This window comes from Mustela erminea, chromosome 7, assembly GCF_009829155.1.
Source record: "Mustela erminea isolate mMusErm1 chromosome 7, mMusErm1.Pri, whole genome shotgun sequence".
In the NCBI taxonomy this organism is placed as follows: Eukaryota; Metazoa; Chordata; class Mammalia; order Carnivora; family Mustelidae; genus Mustela; species Mustela erminea.
Window position 1 is genome coordinate 5,935,419 of NC_045620.1, and position 15,184 is coordinate 5,950,602.

At 45.2% G+C, this 15,184-nt stretch overlaps 2 protein-coding genes across 7 annotated transcripts in view; both read right to left on the minus strand.

The window, feature by feature from the left end:
* The window catches only part of RTF2 (replication termination factor 2), a 40,076-nt gene extending 35,250 nt beyond the window's left edge, over nt 1-4,826 (minus strand). For 2 of the 3 annotated variants that reach the window (XM_032350276.1, XM_032350275.1), the window contains exon 1: nt 4,668-4,826. In XM_032350276.1, coding sequence (XP_032206167.1) covers nt 4,668-4,736 — 69 coding nt within the window. In that variant the 5' untranslated portion in view covers nt 4,737-4,826. The remainder of the gene's footprint in view (nt 1-4,667) is intronic. The other variant, XM_032350273.1, reaches the window with a different exon arrangement.
* Nucleotides 4,827-5,758: 932 nt separating this feature from the next.
* The window catches only part of CASS4 (Cas scaffold protein family member 4), a 40,468-nt gene continuing 31,042 nt past the window's right edge, over nt 5,759-15,184 (minus strand). For 2 of the 4 annotated variants that reach the window (XM_032350271.1, XM_032350272.1), the window contains exons 5-6: nt 14,178-14,255; nt 5,759-12,326 (exon numbers count right to left, since the gene is read on the minus strand). In XM_032350271.1, coding sequence (XP_032206162.1) covers nt 11,916-12,326; nt 14,178-14,255 — 489 coding nt within the window. In that variant the 3' untranslated portion in view covers nt 5,759-11,915. The remainder of the gene's footprint in view (nt 12,327-14,177; nt 14,256-15,184) is intronic. The other 2 variants (XM_032350270.1, XM_032350269.1) reach the window with 1 other exon arrangement.

Below are 15,184 nucleotides of genomic sequence, written 5' to 3' on the forward strand. Positions count from 1 at the left end.
ATAAATAAAATCTTTAAAAAAAAAAAAAAAGATAGTGACACATGAAGCTGAAACTTAAAAAGTCCAAGTAACTTGGGTCCCTGGGGGGCTTAGTCATTGGGCGTCTGCCTTTGGCTCAGGTCATGATCCTGGGGTCCTGGGATCAAGCCCTGCATTGGGCTCCCTGCTAGGCAGGAAGCCTGCTTCTCCCTCTCCTATTCTCCCTGCTTTTGTCCCCTCTCTCACTGTGTCTCTCTGTGTCAAATAAATAAATAAAATCTTAAAAAAAAAAAAAATCCACGTAACTAATACCGTGTCAAATAAAGTTCCCACTGAACAGGACAGGTACAACAAAAGAGTCACATTAAGCCACATATGAGTATTTGCATCTATTTTTTAAAGTTTATTTTTTTTTAGTAATCTCTACACTTACTGTGGGGCTTGAACTCATGACCCTGAGATCAAGAGTCACATGCTCTTCCAACTGAGCCAACCAGGCGTCCCCTAGCATTTGTACCTTAACAGTAAGTTAGAAAAGTCATACAGGGGTGCCTGGGTGGCTCAGTGGGTTAAAGCCTCTGCCTCCGGCTCAGGTCATGATCCCAGGGTTCTGGGATCTAGTCCCGCATTCGGTTCTCTGCTCAGCAGGGAGCCTGCTTCCTCCTCTCTCTCTGCCTGCCTCTCTGCCTACTTGTGATCTCTGTTTGTCAAATAAATAAATAAAATCTTAAAAAAAAAAAAAGTCATGCTGAAAAAATAAGCAATACAGGTTAATTTCTATCAATGGGAAAGGCTATAAAGTTTTAGCTGAATTTAAAGCCTAAGAATTTATAATATAGGTTTGTTTTTTTTTTAAGTTCAGCATAAAGACTAATATAATTCTTTTTTTTTTTTTTTTAAAGATTTTATTTATTTATTTGACAGAGAGAAATCACAAGTAGATGGAGAGGCAGGCAGAGAGAGAGAGAGGGAAGCAGGCTCTCCGCTGAGCAGAGAGCCCGATGCGGGACTCGATCACAGGACTCTGAGATCATGACCTGAGCCGAAGGCAGCAGCTTAACCCACTGAGCCACCCAGGCGCCCCAAGACTAATATAATTCTTTATAAAAATCACCAATTTAGGGGCACCTGGATGGCTTAGTAGGTTAAGCTGTTGCCTTCGGCTCAGGTCATGGTCCCAGGGTCCTGGGATTGAGCCCTGCATCGGGCTCTCTGCTCAGTGGGGAGCCCCTTCCCTCTCTCTCTCTCTCTCTCTCTCTCTCTCTCTGCCTGCCTCTCTGCCTACTTGTGATCTCTGTCTGTCAAAAAAATAAATAAAATCTTTTAAAAAAAACCCACCAATTTAACTTGTTCATTAGGGGGTATCTCAAATCCTTACCCACACTCTGAAAATCCAAACACAAGAACTTCTATTGCCCTCAAATGATATTTTACCTATATAATATTCCATGGCCCTCTCTTTTCCCCTCCTAAAATGCCAAATCTGAATAATATAATAGAAGGGCACAAGTGGGAGAAAGTAGGAAGAGAAAAAAATACAGAAAAATTTCCTTAAATTTACTTTTTGCAGTAACAACTGTTTACTGTGTACCAAGTGCTATGTTAAGCAGTTTCTGTGACTAAATCTTTTAGCCCTTATAAAAACCCCAAACTTAGTACTTTTTACTCTGCTACTGAGGAGATGGAGGTACCAAGAGGTTAGGTTACATGTCCAAGGTCGCAGAGCAAGTAGATGAAGAAGCTAAGAACCCATGTGGCTGGCTCCAGAAACCATGTCTTTATGTTGGTTTTCTTTTCTTTTCTTTTCGATTTTATTTATTTGAGAGAGAATGGGGGAGGGACATGGTCAGGAAGAGTCTCAAGCAGACTCCGTGTTGAGTGCGGAGGCCAAAGCAGGGCTGGATCCTGTAACTCTGAGATCATGACCTGAGCCAAAACCAAGAATCAGACACTTACCCGACTGTGCCACCCAGGCGCCCCAGAAACCACGCTTTTAATCACTACTTTCTACGGCTTTTCTATTATTTCAAATAGAACAAAATAAAAACAAAACCCACACTACGGCAACTGTTATTCTATCCACACCCCAGACCCAAGGGCTATACTTTGGCTCCTTAAATAACTTTAATCAAAATTCACAGTGTAGCGGAGCCCCAGAGAAACCTGTCACCGGTGAAGTCAATTTACTACATCCTTTGCAGAGTCAAAAAACCCATATCCAACAAGTTCAAGATCTCCTTTCTGAATCCTTCTCCTGCTTTACCCATAGTCCTTTGCTGATTAAAAAAATAACTGGAAGAGCTGCGGACAGGGAAAAAAGTGATAAACTAATCCTTACCCAGGTTGATAACCCCCCAAAACTTCTGAAACCCATTTTTTTTTTTTTTTAAACCAGGGTCTCTCTTCTTTTCAGGGCAAGGACTTAAATTACAGCAATGGTTTGGCCAGACCACACATACCATATGAGTGATCAAAAATATTAATTATATATCTATATGAAAGGTAAGCAATGCAAAGGCTGAAGTCTGTTTGCTGCTGTGTCCCCAGAGCCTAGAATGGTGTCTGTGATAAGCATTAAATAAAGTATTCGTAGAATAAATAAGGATAACAAAAATCCATCCTGCCTGAGGACTCTGGTGGTCTCAGATCACGCTTTCTTCTTTTCTATCCCCTTCTGACACCTTGCCAAGCTTCACATTAAGCTACTCCTCTTCAGCCCTGGCCACAAGTTAACAAAACTAGCTGAACAGTTTTCTGGCAAAAGCTCTCATGAATGCTAACGACCTGCCACTGGTCTACGCATCTGTAGGTGTGATGAGAGAACACACTCCATCCTCTTGAGACTTCATTCATTCTCAAATTCAACACATTTACCAGGTGTCTACTGTGTGGTGGACAAAGGTAAGACACAAAGTCTCCATTCATGTCCTAGAAAGACAGACAATACACAAACGAGAACAGTGACAAGCACTATAAAGCAGTGACGGAAGCGAGATGTACGTTGGCAACAGTGAACTGAGATGACATCGGAGGAAAGAACCGGATGACGTAAAGAAACAAATGATGTGAACATCTCAGTGAAGAGCATTATCGGGTCATGGAACTTACACTCCAGGCTGAGAAACAGAGGCCGGTATAGCTGAAACAAAGGCCCGGAGAGGGTAGAAGCTGCGGTGGAGAGGCAAGGCATCCGATCATACAGGACCTTGTATGATTTTGTTCTGAATATGACAAAAAGCTGCTGGAGGATTTCAAATATAGTAGTGATACAGGAGATCCACCTTTTATAAAGATTTTCTAGCTGCTGGAGAGTATGTGCAGCATCCACGTGTGCCACACTGTTAGCTACTTTACATGCCCTCTGTTAGTAAAAAGTAATTACTGGGGCACCTGAATAGCTCAGTCTGCCTTTGGCTCGGTCATGATCCCAGGATCTTCGGATGGAGCCGCATATTGGCCTGCTTGCTTAGTGGGGATTCTGCTTCTCCCTCTCCCTCTCCCTCCTGCTCCCCTGCTTGTGCTTTCTCTCTCTTAAATAAATAAATAAAATCTTAGAGGAAAAAAGTGATCACTAATGCGGGGCATCTGCCTTAACTGGTAGACAACTTGACTCTTTATCTCGAGGTCATGAGTTCAAGCCCCATGATGGGCACAGAGATTATTTAAAAAATAAAGGCTTAAGAAAGTAAAGTAATTACCAATGCTAACTTTGAATTCCTGAATAAAAAAAATGGTTGCAATTCCTGGCTTCATTACCTACCGGTTGTGATTTTGGTTATGTTACTGACTCAATTTTGCTGTTAATAGCATGAAAATTATCATATACAGTTCTTCTCAGTTACCTATGAGAATGAAGAATTATCCACTCATGGGGCGCCTGGGTGGCTCAGAGGGTTAAGCCTCTGCCTTTGGCGCAGGTCATGATTTCAGGGTCCCGGGATCAAACCCCGAATGGAATCGGGCTCTTTGCTCAGCAGGGAGCCTGATTCCCCGCCACCCTCTGTGTACCTCTCTGCCTACTTGTGACCTCTGCCTATCAAATAAATAAAGAAAGAAATCTAAAAACAAAAAACCAAAACTATCCACTTATTCATTTAATCACCGTATTTACTGGGCCAGGAACTGCGCTAGCTGTACAGGGGAAAGGCAAGACTGTGCCACAGGGAGCTTATTTTTATCTGTGGCTGACACTAATCAGCCACGGAGGCAGTGTGCAGGGTGAAGATACGAGAAGGACCTGATCACATGTGGATAAAAGAACCTTCGGGACGAATTCCCGGAGAAAGTGGAGTTACGTGTATACAAAGCTCAATGAACAGCGGCCGTTTGTATCACTGTAACTGACGGCGCAGATAAGCTGTAAATCCTGGCCCTGCCACTTACCAGCGTTGCAATTTTGTCCTCTTGGCCCTCAATTTCAAGGTCTGAAAAGCGAGGATCGTGACAATACGTGTCCACGGGGCTGCCGTGAGAACTGTACGCGCTACCCCATACTAAGCCCGCCGCCAGGTGAACGGCAACGGCAAGCACTCCGTAAGAGTCCGATCCTAATACTGTTGTTAATTAGGAATTCTCCAAGTGAGATAAATGAACACGGCGGCGTCAGGAACCCCACTAGCTCCCCGCCCCCACCCCCACTTCCTGGGGACCCCACTACCGCGGGTCCCCACCGGACCCACGTCTCTGACCTTCTCAACCTTCTTCGGCCCCTTCACCAGCTCGTGTCTTTTGGGGATTGTTCCTCCGTCGCAACCCATCGCAAACCGGGAGTCAGAGTCAGCAGCTCCACTCCGCAGCGACCACTTCCGGGGGGTCCCTGGCGACCGCCGCAGTCACTTCCGGCGCGCCGGGATGACGCAACACGCCGGCCGCGCCGCGGCGGGGCGGCTCCGTGGCCAAGCCCCAGTTGCCAGGGAGAGCGTCGCTAGGCGCTGGGCCAGGCGGGGCTGCTCGGGCTGCCTGGACTCGAGCGGGTCCTCGCCGGCTCAGGGGCAGGCGGAGCGTCCCCATCTCCGCGCCCGGCCCCGTTCCTCCCTCCTTCCGGTGGGGGCAGGGTTTCTGCCGCGCCCCGGCGACCGCTCGCCGCGCTGCGGGGGGCCGGGGGGACTCGGGAGCAAGTCACCCCCCATTCCTTACGCCTCGTCCCGCCCTAGCGCGTCTGACTGTGGGTCTGGCGCGTCCTGGGGCGGGAGCGCCGCGACCGGAGGGTCTGCGTTTTGTTAATGCAGCTACGCTGCAGGGGAAGGGCGCCCGGGGGGTTAAACGAGGACTTGGCACGGAGCGCCGCGGTGTCGAGCGCTCGCAGCAAGTCCTGTGACGTGGAGTTGGAGCGGAGGGTGGGGACGTACGACCCTCTGAGGCCCGGAGCTTCGACGTGCGGTGCGTACGGTCGATGGGGGAAAGTTGCAAAGAGTCTGTACGTGCAGCCTCCTGTGTCTGTTTACTAATAATCAGCTACAGTGAAGAGAGGCCGCTGTACAAGCCGCACTCGTGTTTACCTGCCTTTCCCCGGAGACGGGCTGCGTCTCAACGAGCACACAGATCCTTGCAAAACCCCTGCTAAAATCCACGACTGTCCGCGTCTATCCTCTTCACGATCGTTCCAGTGGTTCCTTCTTTATTAGGAATATTTGGGGAAAGTCTAACCACGGCGAGCAGGGTGGACCTACATAATTGGATGTCACCTTGTTGACCAAAGTGAGACATAAAAAAAAAAAAAAAATCTGAAAATATTCCCCAGTTGGGAAGGAAAATATGTGATATAAAAACTTCACGGATTGTAACATTGCGTTATCTTTTACTGCAATGAATGAGAATTAAAACAATATAACCCCTTTAATCAGTTCGTCTCTCATTGCCTTATGATTTATTTTTTAAGCCGCTCACAGAAATTGTAAACTCTGTGATGGTAGGGACTACGCTTTAGTCCCCGTTGTGTCCTCGGTGAGTGGAACCTTTGACACAATATCCTCAGTAAACCAAGAGGAAGTACAGACACATTCAGGGAGGGTGACAAGTCCAGTTTTGGCAGTCCCTAAATCTGGTGTAAGTGCTATGAGAATCCGTTTACAAGTTAGGAAATAAAAGCCAGGAATAATTAAGGGACTTAGCCAAGGTCCCACAGCTAGTAAGAGGGAGCGCTGAGACTAGGTTACAAGATTAGTTTTCTTCCCTTTGTCCCCGAAGGACAGAAAATCAGGTTACAGAATACCATAAATGCAAAGATCTTTAGACAGACTTTCAAACCAGTGCTCTTTTCTGGCGGCTTAATCTTCCCTTCACCAAGTTCATTTGGAGAAATTAAAATAAAAATAACCACTGTTTATTAAACCATGACTCCACTGGGGGATTTGGAGGCACTGTTTCCTCTGTCTTTGTAATTTAGGACATAGGGCATATAATGCCTTCCATTTCCCAAATGACAAACCTGAGACCGAGGTGTACAATCTTGGGTCAGGGGCACACAGCAGTTGAGTAAAAGGAGTGCAGGTTAGGAGGCATTCTCAGATGAGGCTTTTGTGACTATGCCATGTTCCTTAGTCCCTCCCCAAAAGCTTCTGTGGTGCCCCGCAGGGCCAGCTGGGTGGATGCTGAAGCTCCGACAGCTGGATTTTTTTTTCTCTTTTTCCTTGGTGTCCTCATTTAGAGTATTGGTTTTTAGGCTACTCTGTGCTGCAGACCATACACAGCTTAAGGTTTGAGGAGTTAATATCATCAACAGCAACTAATTTGTGTTGAGAGCTGGCTGAGTGTCAGCTCTGTGACTTGAGCTGTTTTGTTCCAGGCACGGTGACACACTGGTGTCATTAGCTGCTGTTACTTTCCACTGTTTTTGCGGAATGAACCGATGCAGGATATTCCCTTGCAAGGATCTTTGGTGACAACTTTGCCCCAGTCGAACTGTGGATTTAAAGGACAGGAAAGGAATAAAACCAGGAAAGAGAAAACCATCATCCTCTGGCAAAACCAGTATTTCTTAACCTCTTTGGTGTCATTGGGCCTGATAGAGAATTTGATGAAAACTTTGGACTTACTCTCCAGAAAAATATCCAGTAGTACATAGAAAATCTTGCTACAGTTTACACATCTATGTATTTCATGCTTCCCCTGCTGAGGCGCAGGCTAAGAACAAGTACTTGAAGCGCTCCTACTGCTTGTTACAATCTTTCCCAAATGTTTCAGCCTCCTGAACATTGAGGGTTTGATTTCGGGTGAGAGCTGCCCTCCCATAGTGCTCTCCCATAGCTGGAGTTTACGATTCTGTCTGGACAAGGCAGGCACGCAGAGTGACTCATTTTAAGAGTTAGCATGAAAAAATGACAAAAGCTTGTGTGTTAGGATTCTTCGAGAGTATCACAATGATCACATACGGTTACACTTCTGAGGATGTCCCAAAGAGGGTTAAAGTCAAATAAAGTGGAAAGCTGGAAGTAATTCATCCAGACATAATTCAAGACCAAAAACAATTACTTTTGATTTTCAGTTTTAGGGAAACATTAAAAGTATTTCAGGAATACACAGGACTTTCATGAACTGGCCTTTCGCTACCCATCCCAGCTGATATCACCCATGTTCCCTTTCCTCTCTTGGTTCCAGCCACATTGGTCCCTTCTCTCCCTTGAGAGCTCCAGGTTCATTTCCACTTCTGGGTACTTACCTTGCTGTTCCTTCTCCAGGAACTCTCTTTTCCCACTGGTTTCCAGATTGCCTCCCTTGAGTGACTCAGTGTCTGCTCCTGGCAGGAGGGGTGGGGGGTGTATCCGTAGAGCTTCTTCCCTGACATCTCCCAGTAAAAGAGCACCCCCCCCCCATTCCTCCATCCACTACCACCACCTTGATTGAATTTCATCATTGCACTTACGCCACTGACCTCATGTTATAAATCTAAGTTTTGGTATCTTGTTTAACATGGACTTCTTTGCACTGGTTGTGATTTTTTAAAACATTGCCTCAAAATACAATGTATCTTGATTACAAAGGTTTGGGGCACCCCCTTATGTTTTGCATTCAAGAAGAGTGCCTCACTCATCCCACCTCTCCCTGGCCCTGGATTCCCATCCCCCTCAGCTGGAATGAAGGCTGGAAGGTGCAGAACCCGTGGTTTGTCCCCTGTAGCAGCTCTAGTGATCAGTAGAGGCCCGGTGGATAGGAGATGTGCAATAAATAGTTGTTCAAGGAATAAAAGAAAGGAAAAGGGCATTAGCAAACCACCTACACAAATGGGCAATCTTTGTAAATGGACAGATTTGGAGACCTGGGTGGATCCTTGGGGAGAATATGAAATTTTAAAGAGATGTTTTATTAAAAAAAAAAAAAAAAGAAGGCTAGTTGCCCCCAAACCAGAAACACAGCTCCCCGGTGCTTGTCACACAGAAGATCTCTCAACGAGGGCCTTCACCACTTCCATCCTCCTGATGAAATTCAGCTTAATTGAGGTCAAGTTGCTATCACCACCACACCACCCACCATTTCCTCTTCCTACTTTGAGAGGAAGCGACACAGAATTCTGGGCATAAAAGAAAACTACTTAGCAAAACATTGTTAAAAGTTAAAAACTGATATTACTTTTCAGTGTTTTTCAGAAACAATTATCCGATCGAATTAGAGGAAACTCATCTCATAACTGCCCTTCCTAAAAAAAACAAACAAAAAAAAAACAAAAAAAGGGAAGGAAACACATTTAGCTAGGAGCAGCAGCTTTCATTATTTTCAACCCAATGGTTTTGTATTTTATCAACAAGGGCTTGAATTGGTTGGTTTGAACTCATCTCAAAATACATGCAGAGAACCCCCCCAAATGTTACGTAGACAGATATGTCTCCATATATATTGATCTGCCTATCTGCGTACATACATCGATAGTATTCTGAAAGCAATGGGGATCTGTTGATTACCTGTTAGAGCCTCTCACGTATGAGGGACCAAAAGAGTTAAAACAGCTAAAGCATTAAGACAGGATGTGGAATGTAGTAGTCCCTTAATAAATATGTGCTGTTATTACTATGGTGCAAAAATCATCTTGCGGGCTGGAATACAGGCACTAGTGCCTCCCTGCGCCGTCCCTGTCCCTGCATGTCCTTCCGGCACAGGCGTTGGTGAAATTTTGTTCTGCATTACCCCTTCAAGGTGATTTTTAGCAAACAGTCTTAGAAGACAGCGATCATGTCTCTCTCCAGAGCACAAAGGCAGGTTTGCTTGCTGTCCAGTATCATAAAGATCCTGTCTGCCGCTAAGGCAAGTCTTGGTTAGGTTTGCGCAGAGGCTGCTAGGAAAGACTGGGTCTGCCTGTGCTAAGCTCTTCGGCTTTGGCACAAACTCAGTGTGCGAGCGTTATCACACGTGCCTTCTTTTGCTCTGCCCTGGGAGATGGGGTGAGGTGGAAATGATATAAGCATAAGCTGCTTGCAAGGCTGTAAGGAAAATCCCATGTCTCTGGGTGGAAGAGTTGACATAGCAAGCCTAAATAATATTCTTAGAAAGGCTGGCTTGCCAGGATGACCTTTGGTTGTTTGTAAAAACTTAGATCTGGGGAGGGTTCCCACCATCCCTGGAGTTGAGAATGGGTCCACGTGCCAAAACTGTTTGTACACACAATGTGGTTCATACTGGACACATGCTTGCCTTTGGAGAGTCTTGAATTCGGGAATGTACTATGTAAAGACTGCCGACACGATCAACCCCATGGAGTCCTGGAGGTGAGGCTCTCATGACCTTCCCTGGCTGGCAACATCTCATGGATGTTGTCACAGTTTGTTGCTGAGGGAATTAAAAGTGCCCCCTTGTGACCGCAGAGAGAGGACTCTTGGCCACTTCAGCCTGGTTTCCTCTGTACCAAACTCTTTGAGCTTTTCCCTCTGCTGTCTCTTTTCACTGTACTAGATCAGAGTCATGAGTAGGAACACAAGGCTAAGTCTTGGGATTCCTCCTTGTGAATCACTGGACCAGCCATGGTCTTGGGGACCCCAGACATAGTTGTTGACCCCAGAATCTTATGTCTTCGTGAAATATCCATGTAAGTGGCAGGCTAACTTGTTAATTTAAAGCAGGGGGATCCCAGACATGTCATAGCTCTTGGCAGGGCTATTCTTTCCCTCTCTCAGGACACATGGGAGAGAGAGAGAGAGAGAGAGAGAGAGAGTGTGTGTGTGTGTATGCACGCACATTCATGTACACATGGGGAGGGATGAATCCCAAGTCTAGGTCAACCTGAGTACTATATTCTCCTTGTCCTGGGGATTTCAGGGGCAGGCACCTGCTCTAAGTTAGGCCAAGTAGAATCAAGCCTCTTTCTTTTCTTCCAGCCACAAACGAAAGACATAACCTGGGGCAGCCACCTTGCAATCATGAGAGTTAACACAGAGAAAGTGGGACTGAAAAACTGGGCACCCACACCAGCTGTCCTTGAAGCCAGTCTGTCCCTGCGTTATTTTAAGACACTTGAGTCAATAACTTTCCTTTATTGCTTAAGAAAAGTTGGATATGGTTTTTGATCACCTGCAGTAGGAGTTCTTGCCAATACAGATCACAGCTGTTCAAAGAATGCGGCATCTCTGTTCTAGTGTAGAGAACCCAGCAAGCTTCACAAAGATGCGATCCTTCTTTAGAGACCCTAGGAGCAACTCGGTGAAAACAAGCAGCTTTCTAACAGTCAACCACTTAGAAGTGCCTGTTAAGTGCAGAGTAGCAGGCAGGCTGGTGACATTTCAGATAACTTCCAGCCTGAGGATGCTGGTTCCAGGTTACAAAGGTGTTTGGTGGCTGGGATGTATATAGGAGACATGGACCTTCACTTGAAGCAAAGTAGAGATGGTGTCACCATAGCAACGTGAGCTGCAGACCCAGCCGCAAGGAGAGGAAGAGCAGGTGGTTTGACTTGAGGGGAGCTCTGCACCGCTTTCAGATCTGTGCCCAGCAATGGGTATCCTGTCCACACCACACCTCCCATTGCCTCACCACGAGTGATGGCTTTGTTTTTGCCGCACTAGCCTCGTGCATGAGCACCTGGCCTCTATGGTATCTCCTTGCACACTTTGGGGAGAGACATTTGAATAAGAAAAGCAAACATGGGTGGCTTCGCTTTGATATCAGAACCTGGGTGACATGGATCACCAACTTTTCCGAAGAGAGGATTGCTACAAACAATGCTTCAGTTCATGATTATATTTACATAACATTACAAATGGTCACAGATTGGCGACTGTTGTAATACAAGCCTTTTCTGAGTAAACATACTGAATTTATCAACATAGACTATTACATACAAAATAAATTAATAAGGAACCCAACAGAACACGTTATGTTGTAAATATAAGGTGTATCTTTAACTCAGTTAAGGTAAAATAGCATATATATATATATGTTGTATAAGATGCAGGTACATGATTTGTACCAAATCTTAATTCAATTCAAAATGAAAAACTTATCACATCTGCTAACGGATGCAACAGAAATTCATCATTTGAGGATCAGTCCCTCCTCCTCACTGTCTTGCTAACACCTGACAACTTGCGCATGTAATCCTTTATTACTTATTGTCTATCTCGCCACTAGACTGTCAGCTCCCTGAGGGCAAGGTCTCTGGCTCACAGCTATATGCCCAGCACCTAGAATCTGACATAAGTAGATGCCCAATAATAAGTCCTGAATGAATGATTTTAAGGCAGGCATACATTTGACCAATATAAAATTGGTTTCTACAACATCCCTGCATACACTGACTCCACAGGCTATGCTAAAAACTCCGCAAAGTTCTTTCTTAATACCTGGACCTCTCCGGGCTAAGTCAATGTCCTGGGGTTGTTTAGCCACTCGATAATACCAGCGTGTACTCATTGGTGCATCCCCAGGTTGGCTTTGCCTGTAGGACCGAGTTGCGCATGTCGGGCTGGGAAAGCTGAGGCTAAGAGGTTAACGAGGAGACGGAGGGGGAAGGAGGCTCATTCTAACGTCCCTCTGAATTGCCGAGCGTGTTGCTCCAGCTTCTGGGCCTCGGCCTGGAGGTGCCCCAGGGCTGCAGGGCTGGGGTACTTGAGCACGGCGTGCTTGGTGGCCAGCGCGAGGTTCTTGAGCAGGCTGCACAGGTGACTGCTGCCGCAAAGAATCTCGTTGCGCACGTCCCTCTCCTGGGTCTCCTTGCACAGCGTGTCCACCAGCTTCTGCCCCACCATGATGACCAGCTTGCTCTGCGTGATGAAGACCTCGGGAGGCTGGCTGTTGCTGAGGCTGTGGTTAAATACGCTGATGGCTTTGAAGAGCGCCCCAAAATAGAGCCGACAGTGTTCAGAAAGTTGGAATCTCTTCTCAGGATTCTGCTGACTCAAAGGTTGCAGGATGAGGGAGCTAGGATTCTGGAAAAGGGAAGAAAACCATTGGTAAGAGACAGATTTGATCACCAGGTTATGGTTGTCTCCTGTTTCCTCATTTGCTCAATTTTCTAGACTTTTTATAAGAAAAAACACAGTTTTGTTTGGGAAGCTCCACAGTGCACCATCTGCCTAACAAATTAATCTTTTCAAAGCACTGTTAACATATGAATTATAGTATTTATATATACAATCTTACATATTTTGTTGTCTATATAATTTCATATGTTAAGTATATAAACTCTTTTTCAGTACTCCCAACAAACCATTAGCTGCCCATTCCATTAGACAAAACATTAGACAATGTCTAAATCTATAACTTAAAAAAAATAAAAGAAAACTTGATGGTGAGATTTTAAAATTTACTCGAAGAACAGATTTTAAAGGATTTAAGAAAAATCTTTAATTCTGTTATCAGCAGTAAACCTGAGCCCCCAAAATTTCTAGAAGAAATCCAAGTATGTTGACCTAGCTCCCTAATGTTATGATATTTCTCCAAATTTCTAGTAAGATTTCATCTAGAATTTTACTTCCGTGAGTTGTATTTTCCAAAATGTGGAACCGGTATCCCCCCAAAGCCCAGGCACTATTAAAAGGTTCTCAGCATCTAGCTTACGGGCAGTCACTCCAGGTAACCATCCAAAGACCCTTCGTTAGGACAGGTGGGGAGACTGGAGCTCTCTGAAGTGGGGGGCCTGCCCGTGGTCACTCATTTAGCAAAATGCAGAGCCAGAGCTCTAAGCTGAGCCCGCCAAGTCTTTTCATTAAACTGCTCTCTCTCATCTACCTTCCATCTCAAAATTCCTAGGCTGGCAGCACTGACAGTGTGCGGGTCTGATTTTTTTGTGCCTCCCCCGCTTTGTTGAAACTCTACCCCATAACATGAAGGTAGTGGGATACGAGCCCGTGGAAGGTCCCCGGGATAGGATGAGGCCATTTGGGTGGGGCCTCGTGATGGGAATAGTGCCCTTGTCAGAGGTCACTTCCCTTCTCTGCTCTCTGCACGAGAGGACAGGAGAAGACAGAGGAGAGCCCTCCCCAGGATCTGACCATGCTGGCTCCCTGACCTAGGACTTCCAGCCTGGGGTTCTTGTCCCAGCGTGCCCCCGAGAAAAGGAACGATCTTGTCCACGTCATGAGGCATCCACCCTCCCTCCTCCACTCCTACCCACCCCTGGCTGGGGAGCTGACCTGGCTCAGTGATCCCAGGTTTCAGGTACTCAGACAACTTTCACAACTGATGCCCTTTTTGTCTCCCTTTTAGCCTGACTTGCTCCATCTTTGTCTTTAAAGGAATTTACTGGTTTTATTTATATTCGTTTAACGGAAATGCTTCAAATTGGTAACTGGAAAATCATTGTCATTTGCCACCAGTAGAAGGTAACCAATAAAAATAAGCACAATGATAACATCTTTGACCAAAAAAAAAAAAAAAAAGAAAGAAAGAAAGAAAAAGAAACATCAAGTGTCAAAAAGGTGTTGATGATACACAAACTCCAAACCAAAATCTCTCTTCTCCTGTAATCCGAAGCATTAAAAGAGGCTGTCAAAGGGAGTGGGAGTCCGAGCTGCCAAAGGTCAGGTCAGTCCCACCCGTGATAAACCTGCAGACAGCCGAGAACTATGTCACTAATGGTTCAAGACTCGTGATCCATGTCCTAGGCTTCACTGGACTTGTTCAGGGCTCCTTCTACTGCAGACAGGAAAAACTGTCACAAAAACAGCTACTCCCAAGGGGGTAATGACTAGCACGCCAACTCGTTCATAGCAGGAGGCATCTCGAGGGATAAAAAGTGTGTGAGTCAGAAGTCTGGGAGACACGGTGCTATCACTTACCTGTCCTTCCCAGTTTTTGTCTTCATCCGACCTTCCTTCCAAGATGGGTTTTTCTGTCTCTTCTAGGTTAGACGACTTCTGAAAAATGAAATCCCTTCCAATTACCAATGTGAGTGGTTTTTACACTGTACAGAAGTTTTTTTTTTCCGAAGATTTTATTTATTTATTTGACAGACAGAGATCACAAGTAGGCAGAGAGACACAGAGAGAGAGAGAGAGAGAGAGAGAGGAGGAATCAGGCTCCCTGCTGAGCAGAGAGCCCCATGTGGGACTTGATTTCAGGACCCTGGGATCATGACTCCAGCTGAAGGCAGAGTCTTTAACCCACTGAGCCACCCAGGCACCCCTGTAGAGAAGTATTTAAGTCCATTTTAAAAAACTTGAACATTTCTCTTTATATTTTTGTCAGTGGTTCTGCCTCCAGATGCCTTTTTTAAATTAAAATCAATTAATTAGCATGTAGTATATTAGTATATTATTTTCAGAGGGCTGATGCCTTTTTTCAACAAAGGAAACTTTGCAAGACCAAGGACTGAATTTTGCCTACCAACACAGCTTAATACAAGGACATATGAGTTTTTAAAAAATTATATATACATTTATATTTGTATTTATATTTATATATATTATACCTCTTTATATCTATGTCTATATTTTTAAATTAGGGAATGAGAAATACCCAGATTTCTAGCTTCTCTAGAATGTGTGAAAGCTGTACTATTAACCAGCATGCATTTTAACAAAATACTATGCAAGACTAGGGCTGAAAGGGCCAAGTCATGTTATCCCCAGGTTACGTGCCATGCCTCTTGGCTCTCGCAATCCTTGAATGAGAGGTTCTCTTTCTACAGAGTCCAAACTCATGCAGCAAAGAATTTCTAACAGTAGCCGCAGTCTGGAGACTGCTAAGACCATAGGCAGTTGGAAGGGTGTTTACACTTCCTCTTCTGTTTCTAAGAAACACAAAAACAATGACTAAATCAACAGCTTTCAAAAATGCAAGGAAA